At 43.1% G+C, this 7779-nt stretch overlaps 1 protein-coding gene across 3 annotated transcripts; it reads right to left on the bottom strand.

Annotated features, from left to right (window-relative positions):
• Positions 1-608: 608 nt before the first annotated feature.
• LOC119288318 (putative disease resistance RPP13-like protein 1) lies at positions 609-5885 on the bottom strand. 3 transcript variants are annotated; one of them, XM_037567941.1, is made up of 4 exons: positions 5781-5885; positions 1940-5545; positions 1369-1534; positions 609-1225 (listed from the first exon to the last, which is right to left on the bottom strand). In XM_037567941.1, the coding sequence occupies exons 2-3, from the start codon at positions 5259-5261 to the stop codon at positions 1395-1397; spliced, it is 3462 nt and encodes a 1153-aa protein (XP_037423838.1). In that variant the 5' UTR covers positions 5262-5545; positions 5781-5885; the 3' UTR covers positions 609-1225; positions 1369-1394. The 3 variants fall into 3 exon arrangements, with proteins under 3 accessions (XP_037423838.1, XP_037423837.1, XP_037423836.1); XM_037567940.1 differs by having other exon boundaries at positions 609-1228; positions 1369-5545; XM_037567939.1 differs by having other exon boundaries at positions 1369-5545.
• Positions 5886-7779: the final 1894 nt, after the last annotated feature.

Raw genomic sequence — 7779 nt, 5'->3', positions numbered from 1 at the left:
GAGGCGGCGATAGGAAGAAGAAAGGGATGAGGGAATGAAATGAACAACGGTTGATGCGCTGGCGGCGGGTGGAAAATCGACCGATTCGAGGCATCCGATTGCGGGCAGCGGTCGAAACGTGCCAGTACCGGTAAAGGGGGTGTAGGAGATTGCAGATGTGTCGCGGGGCTACGGCGAGGCGGCGGGAGGAAGAAGAAAGGGATGTGGGATGAAATGAACAATGGTTGGCGCGCTGGCGGCCGTTTTTACATTTCCAGCACCCAGAGATACAAATTTTGTTTGCTCCAGTAGGGGGAGATGTAATAAAAATTGCATCTGCAACGTCTGTTGGAGTCGGGTCTTGGGCCTCGTAAATGCAAAAGTTAGGTATGTTTGCATCTACATATTCTATTCAATATGCTCTTATGCTTCCTAATTAGAACACCCCTCGATCAGGCAGTCAAGTGAGGGTCATCACTTCATACTATCAAGATAGCACCATCAATAGGAAGAGTTGGCAGGCTCCATTTCTCCTACTTCTTTTTTGAGCGGAAAAGACAACTTATGACTTTATTTATAAAGTTGGTCGTATGCCTTTTCTCTTGAGAAAACACACACACACATACACACAACTTAGCCATTGGACTCGACCAGCACAGCCGCTGGATACAAAGTAAGTGCATTTCAGTCAAGTCGTGCCATTGGGCTAACAAGAGAGAAAGAGAGAGATATACAGAGAACCTCCGAATTAGGCCAACAACACGTAGGCAGCGTCGTAACAAACTTTGGGATGACAACATATACAAAACTTGAAAAGTAGTATCAGAGCTAAGCAACAAGCTGGAGCAAATGTTGCGAGCAAGTCATGGTACCGCTACTTGCAAAACATACAGTGATGCATTTCAGTGGTAGCACCAGCAAAACAGAGCACGGACACCGCTACTTGCCTCTCATACAAACAGAAAACAGCTAAACAACAGTTATCTACTGGAGGATGAATACATTAAAGTGCACGCATCAGTCATGATAAATTGACATACATAATAGACTGGTGCCCATGTTGCATAATTACCAGCCTTGCCATAGTAGCTTCCAACTCTTAAGGCCAATGCACCTCGTCATCATGAGGCAATTGGCCAAAGAAGGAGGACCAATCAGCACCAGCCGATGAAGTAGGAAACATAGTTCAATTGTAAGATGAGCCAGCATAAGGAACTCCACCCCATAACAGGCACACATCTTGGGCCTGCTATTGATTTCAAGTAAACAAATGAATGGAATTTGGAAATAAATGGAGTATTTTAAAGTAAAAAAGATTAACAAAATGCACATTATAAAAGGATACATATCTATTGAGAGTGCAAAGGTGGCTGAGGAAAGCTGATTTACCATTCCATTTATTTGTAGGTGGAAATCTAAATCACGGTTGAACTAATTTCCTTGATGCGCATATGCGCGATCTTTGGCCAACTTTTTCCATCAGGTTGTCGGCAACTCTCCTTCAAGAGCTCACCACAACCCGTTAAGAAAATGCGCTGGAGGCAGGATGGCAAATCTGGTAAAGATGATATGTTAGGGCAGTTAGAGATATGTAGATCCTTCAGATTGGAGAAACACTTCAGATTTGTTGGCAGGGAAATCAGTTCACAGTTAAAGAAGCACAGGATCTTGACAGAAGTGATATATGCAGATTCTTCTAGTGAAATGAATGGTTCCTTGCATGCTTCAAAACAGAGAAATGGTGGAACTGTGAAATCTTCAGCCGCAAGCATTTTGTTGAGTATAGCAGAGCTACTAACATAGAGTGACTTCTTGACTCGAAACTGTGAGATACACTCGGGGGTGAGTTTCGGAACGTCAATCAAATGTACATCTTTAAGATGCAAGGAAGACAATCCTTCGAGTGTACATAGATCTGGCAAGTAATACATGTAGAGTGATTCAACGGAGGTGAGATTACCAACAGACAAGCATGCGGTGCTTCTACAGTAGGATATGAAAATACGATCCATGTGTGGCCAGTCACCGCAGAGGAAGTCAGGTGCAAGCACGCAACCAGTTATACTTAATCTTTGAAGGCATAATGGCAAGCATTCTGCTCCATCTGCCAACTCTAAAGAAGGGCAATAATTCAAAATGAGACATGAAAGAGAGGTGGCAGCTCGTAAGCCCCCTAATGACCTGAGACACCAGCAATGTTTGATGTCCAAGCGGTCAAGTTTTGCCAAACGTTGGAAGACCTCTTCTGAAGGAAGTGTAGATAAAGTCATAATCTCTGCTAAGAACAGTTTTTCTAGTGAAGCCAGGCCATCAAGGCAAACAGCTAAAGCTCCATCCGTAATATAGCATGAAGAAAGAGTGAGTTCATGAAGTCCTGCTGGTGGAGTCAGCAGCGGCTCAATGCTCCTTCCATGCTTGAGTCCCATCCTCCGCTCATGACAGTATATCCATGCCTTGATGATATCCTCTTTTACCAACACTTCGTCTTTCTCTCTTTCTAGAGCACTTTCAAGGTTCTGAACATGTGACACATCAGCATGCATTGATATCATCAGCTGCTTCAGAACTGAATGTTCAGATGAGAACGCATTCCTCATATATGATCCTGAACCCACCCCCCAGATTAAACCAAGTTGTGATGCCAAGTGGTCTGTCCTCATGATATTCTCCCTCTGATCAAGATATCCCAGCCCATTGTTGGAGATAAATATAAGCAGTGGGCATTTCTCTACTACTAATATTTTAAGGCCTAGTGGAAGACAAGGTAGCATCTGCAGGTTTGGCACATTGCGGAGGGCAAGAGAAGCGCAATTTCCAAATAGTCCAGTGTTGGATGGTAGGCTTTCTACCATGCTGCAATCAACAAAGCTTAAGGATTCCAAATTCTCAAAATATGAACCATCAAGTAACCAGCCTGGATATTTTGACGATTTGTAACCGTGAATACTAAGGGCCCCAAGTTGAGGCGGTGGCATCATGCCTTCTAGAATCTCCAAATGTAAGCTATGCTCAGAGTTTATGTCATCCTTGCAACTCCAGACAAGTTGCAAGCTGCGAAGATGAATTTTCTGATACAACTTTGATTTCAAGGCTTGATCCTTCCCAGTGGCATTCTCAAGATTTGTGACACTTAAACTTCCACGGATCTGGTTCATGTCACTTAGCTGTAGGAACCCATAACCCATTTTATTTTGCACTGAAAATTCTTCAAATTGTTGAAGAGAAGTTAGCTTGCCGATGTTAGGAACTTGAGGCAGTGCTTTCTTGGGCATGTAATATAGATCCTGACGATATTCAAGATGCCGTAACTTCTTTAAATTGCAGAGTTTCTCTGGCAAATTCTCGACTTTGTGATTGAACAGAAGTAACTGCAAGTGGTAAAGAGTACACAGAGATCTTGGCAATTCAGAAATCAATGTTCTGATGATATTCAAATACCGAAGGTGCTTCAACTCACCAACAGATTCTGGCAACTTACTACTACTGTAAGATGACAAATATAGTACGCGCAACTTCTTCAAATTCTGTAGTATCTGGTTAAAAAGGTCAACTACATCATCCATTAGGGGGTCTATGCATATAATAGTGCGTAAATGATGTAGCTTGCAGATACTTTGCTTGTGTTGCATTATACTATCAACACGAACAGATAGATGTCGAACACTGGATGGTACATCTGTCACCTTATCATCTTCCAATCTGAAGCAGTTCCCTTTGGAGAGTGATTCTGCAAGATCATGAAGGAGATCATGCATAACATGATATTTCTCATTAACTGGTTGAAAGAAGGAGACAGATATCATCTCCTTGAAGCAGTCCCTCCCGACATCTTCCACACTCTTGTTTTGGTTGTACGAATAAATAAGGCCCTCTGCCATCCAAAGAAGAACCAACTCATCCGTAACATACTTGTGACCTTTTGGAAACAAGCTACAATATAGGTAGCACCTCTGCAAACATGGATCTAACTTCTCATAGCTCCATAATAGAGCTCTCATGGGCTCACTTAATTTGTTAATCTTCATATTTAGAGCTTCCTTCCATGCATTGGTACATGTTTTCCCTTTCAACTGGGAACCCACAACTTTTGCCGCCAGAGGAGATTGTCCAAGTCTTTTAGCAACCTTCTCTGCAAAATCTTCAAGCCTTTTGCGCAACTGCAGATCTATGATTTTTGGTCCAGAGAATGCATAGTGTTTGAAGAGTGCCAAGAACTGAGCATCTTCCATGTTTTCCAGAGGACACACTTCACAACAAAGAGCAGCTGGAAATGTATTCCTTCGAGAAGTTACCAAAATTTTGCTTCCCATCTGTTGCGAAACTAGAGGAGCTAATAGTTGGTCCCATTCCCCCTCACTGCCAGGTTCAAACCAAACATCATCCAACACAAGAAGAAATTTCCCTGATTCTTGCAGTATGTTTGCCAACTTGTGCTGCAGAGTATCAAGGCTACCAATGTGTGGGCATTCCCCCTGAGAGGCAGACTCGATGATCTCCCGTGTATGACGACGGACATCAAGTTTGCGTGAGATGCTTACCCACATTGTCACATCAAAATATTCTTTTACCCTCTTGTCATTGTAAACAAGTTGTGCTAATGTGGACTTTCCCATGCCTCCAACTCCAACAATGGCCAAACCCGAGTACATAGCTGTACTAGACTCAGACTCAGTAGTAGCAGTTGTCTTGGTAAGGCGATCAATTATATGATCGCAATCCTTGTCACGACCAATCACTTTCATAGGTTGTAGTGATGTGGCCTCAAGAACATCAACTGGTGGTATGGTGGGGCTCTCTGCATTATAGGTGGCTGGTAAGCAGAGCAGTTCACGGAACTCCTTGGCTTTCGCCAGGGTAGCCTTCAGTTCATGCAGCTGCCGAAGGAGCTTTCTGTTCTCAGAGCTCATATTGGACAGCCTGCTTGATGCAGCACGCAGAGTCTTCATAAAAGTGCTGCCGATCGTGGAGGCATTGGGCGGCAAAGAATCCTTCCCCTTTGCTTGGCGCTTGAGGCGGTTGTACTCATGCTCTTCCAGCAATTCTTCAGTCAAGTAGAAGGCTTCTTTGAGTTCTTCAAGCCATTTGTCCAACTTGGGCCTGTGTTTTCCCTTGTCTGCTGCTTCAATCAACAGCTCGAACTGTGGCATGATAGTAGCTTCCAGTTCATGGAGCTCAAGTGCCATGTCCACTCCAAGGTACGTCGAAGAATAAGCAAGGAGCTTCTTCAAAACGGGCGATGCAGCTAATCTTAAGCCAGCTATAGCTAATGCCACTTCTGTCATCGGTATTGCAGTTTTTTTTTTTGCGTATATGCCTTCGGACGGGGGTTGTGTTTGCTTTGTGGATGCACAGATCTTGGGTGCAGAAAGACAAACTATGCAAAACCAAGCAGAATTTTCCTGTTAGAAGGTGGGTTTCACTAGGCTGGAAGAGAGTTTAAGTGATGTTTCTAGACGAAACTAGGAGAATATATTTGGTCCATAAAGATACCAATCATAGAACGGCCTGAACAAATTTGATCCGTAGAGCGCTGGAATAGTTTCTGGGCAAAGGGATGGATCAAAGCCTGTTGAAGTTGGAAATCACGATATAAATTAGCCAACTGCAACAGAGATTAAAACAAAACAACAAAGAAAGTGCTTCTAGATGGGAGGTAGAAACAACAGTGAGTATAGAATGGATGAAAACCTGTGTGAGTGGGAAATCACGAGATAAACTAGCCTGTTGCAACTACAAAGATAATAGACAGAAGCCTGCAACGTTTATTAGAGGAAAACAGACGAGAATAATGGTGGGCTTACACAGATGAAGAAGTGAGAAGCAACATTGTAGGAGCCCGTGCAGTGATGCAGCAAGGTTGCAGGACAGGCAGATAGTAGGACTAATAGAATGAGAGACAGGAATCACACGACAGCAGGTCGACAAGGCAATACTAGATCCGATCCAACAACTTGCCTATCTTTTAAGGTCTAGCTCACTGATCGATAATAAACTAACCAGTAACCAACGTGGACGCAGCTCACTGATTGATAATTAAATAAAGTAAATAAATTAGGCTAGATGGATCTTTCCTGATATCATATATCACACAATTGTTAACGTTATCATTAAATGGTAGCATAAACTAAGCAGGGACAGTGACAGGAATCCATCATTCTGAGTTTCTGCGAGAAGGAATGAACCCACCAAGTAGGCAAGGACAAGGGAGGTGGGAGTGGATCTTATTTATCACCTGGGAGAGATGCTACTTGCCATTTTTTTAAGTTCAGCTGACTGGACTTGTGAATAAACAAACTAGTGACCAATAATCGATAATTAAAGTACCAAAAGTAGGCCAGATGCATCTTTCAGGTTATGACATAACTCTATGCAATCAGATCAGTTGGGGGTCTGATTAACCAAATTAGCATTAGTATGACAATCAGCTAAATGATTTCTAACCAAAAGTTGGTACTATCCTACCTATTCTGTATAAAGAAATAAGGGGCACGGTCTATCCTGATTTCGACTCTGAGGAGTCATGATCAACTTTGCTAGCGCGCACAATTATAAATGATCAAAGGTGAATTAATACCAAGAAAGAGACATAAAACTAATGCAAGTATGAATGCCAATAACTGGTTTTAGGGCAGCAGGATGGTTCCAGGAAGCTTTGAATAAGCCAATCAAATTCACACACACTTTGGTTTCTATTTCCCTGATTTACCCACCACTTAATTAAGCAGGACCCCACTTAATGGAGGGGCATTTTCATGTCTTTTCCTGCTTTACCGACTTAATTACTGTCACTTGCACGACCCACCCTACTTAATGGACGCACACTTCCTGTGCTTTCCAGCTTTGCCCACCTAATCACTGTATGCCCCGTACACGTACAGAGAGAAAAGAGGACAACCTGCCTGTAAGTCAAGCACTCAAACCCACCATGGGAAATCAATATATCGAAATTCCTTCAAGAGGATCCTCTTCAGGGCATAAACAAAAAGAACAAAACTCAGCAAGAATATGCCGGGAAGCAAATTCGGATAGGTATGCATCTGGCCCTGGTCCTGGTCCAGCATTAGGATTATACAGTTGCTGCTCCTACTCCACTCCCCTGTTAACCCAAACAAACAAGAGATTAGCTGGGGGCAGCTAATTAAGGAAGTGTTTAGCCGCAAACCGATTTGGCTTCTAAAAAACGTGGTTGAGAGTCAACAGTGAAGTGCAAATCTGTCGTCCTTTTTTTTTTCTTTTTCGAAAAGGGGGACTCCCCGGCCTCTGCATCAGAACGATGCATACGGCCACATTTATAAATAAATGAAGAGGTTCAACAAGGTTTTAAAGTCCGAAAACAAAAAAAATGGCAAGCTCACAAAGAGCCACAAGACCAAAAAGCCACAACCGGCTGGCATAACAAAGATAAGTAAACTAATCGCCTATCCTATTACATGACCGCCATCCAAACCGGTTAAAGATATCCCACGCTACCATCACCCATCAGACAGATCCAGTAACCAAACGCTCCCTGGCCTCCGTCGGAGTGAGTAAGGACCACATACGGATCAGCGCGGTAGCTAGGAATAAAACCTGCAAAAAATGAATAGATGTTGTTATGTTAAAAGCCAAATCATTTATGCAATTCTAAATTGCCCGTAACAACGCACATACTCCGACACGAATGTGTTTAGCTGTTGCGGACTCTATCCCAACAAGCCACTTTCCAAATAACGTACTGACCGAATTCGGGGGAGTAATGTTAAAGGCAATTTGCACCGTGCGCCACAGAACTATCGCCAACGGGCAATCAAAGAAGAGGTG

This window comes from Triticum dicoccoides, chromosome 4A (genome assembly GCF_002162155.2).
Source record: "Triticum dicoccoides isolate Atlit2015 ecotype Zavitan chromosome 4A, WEW_v2.0, whole genome shotgun sequence".
Taxonomy (NCBI): domain Eukaryota; kingdom Viridiplantae; phylum Streptophyta; class Magnoliopsida; order Poales; family Poaceae; genus Triticum; species Triticum dicoccoides.
This window is presented reverse-complemented; position numbering and strand designations above follow the sequence as displayed.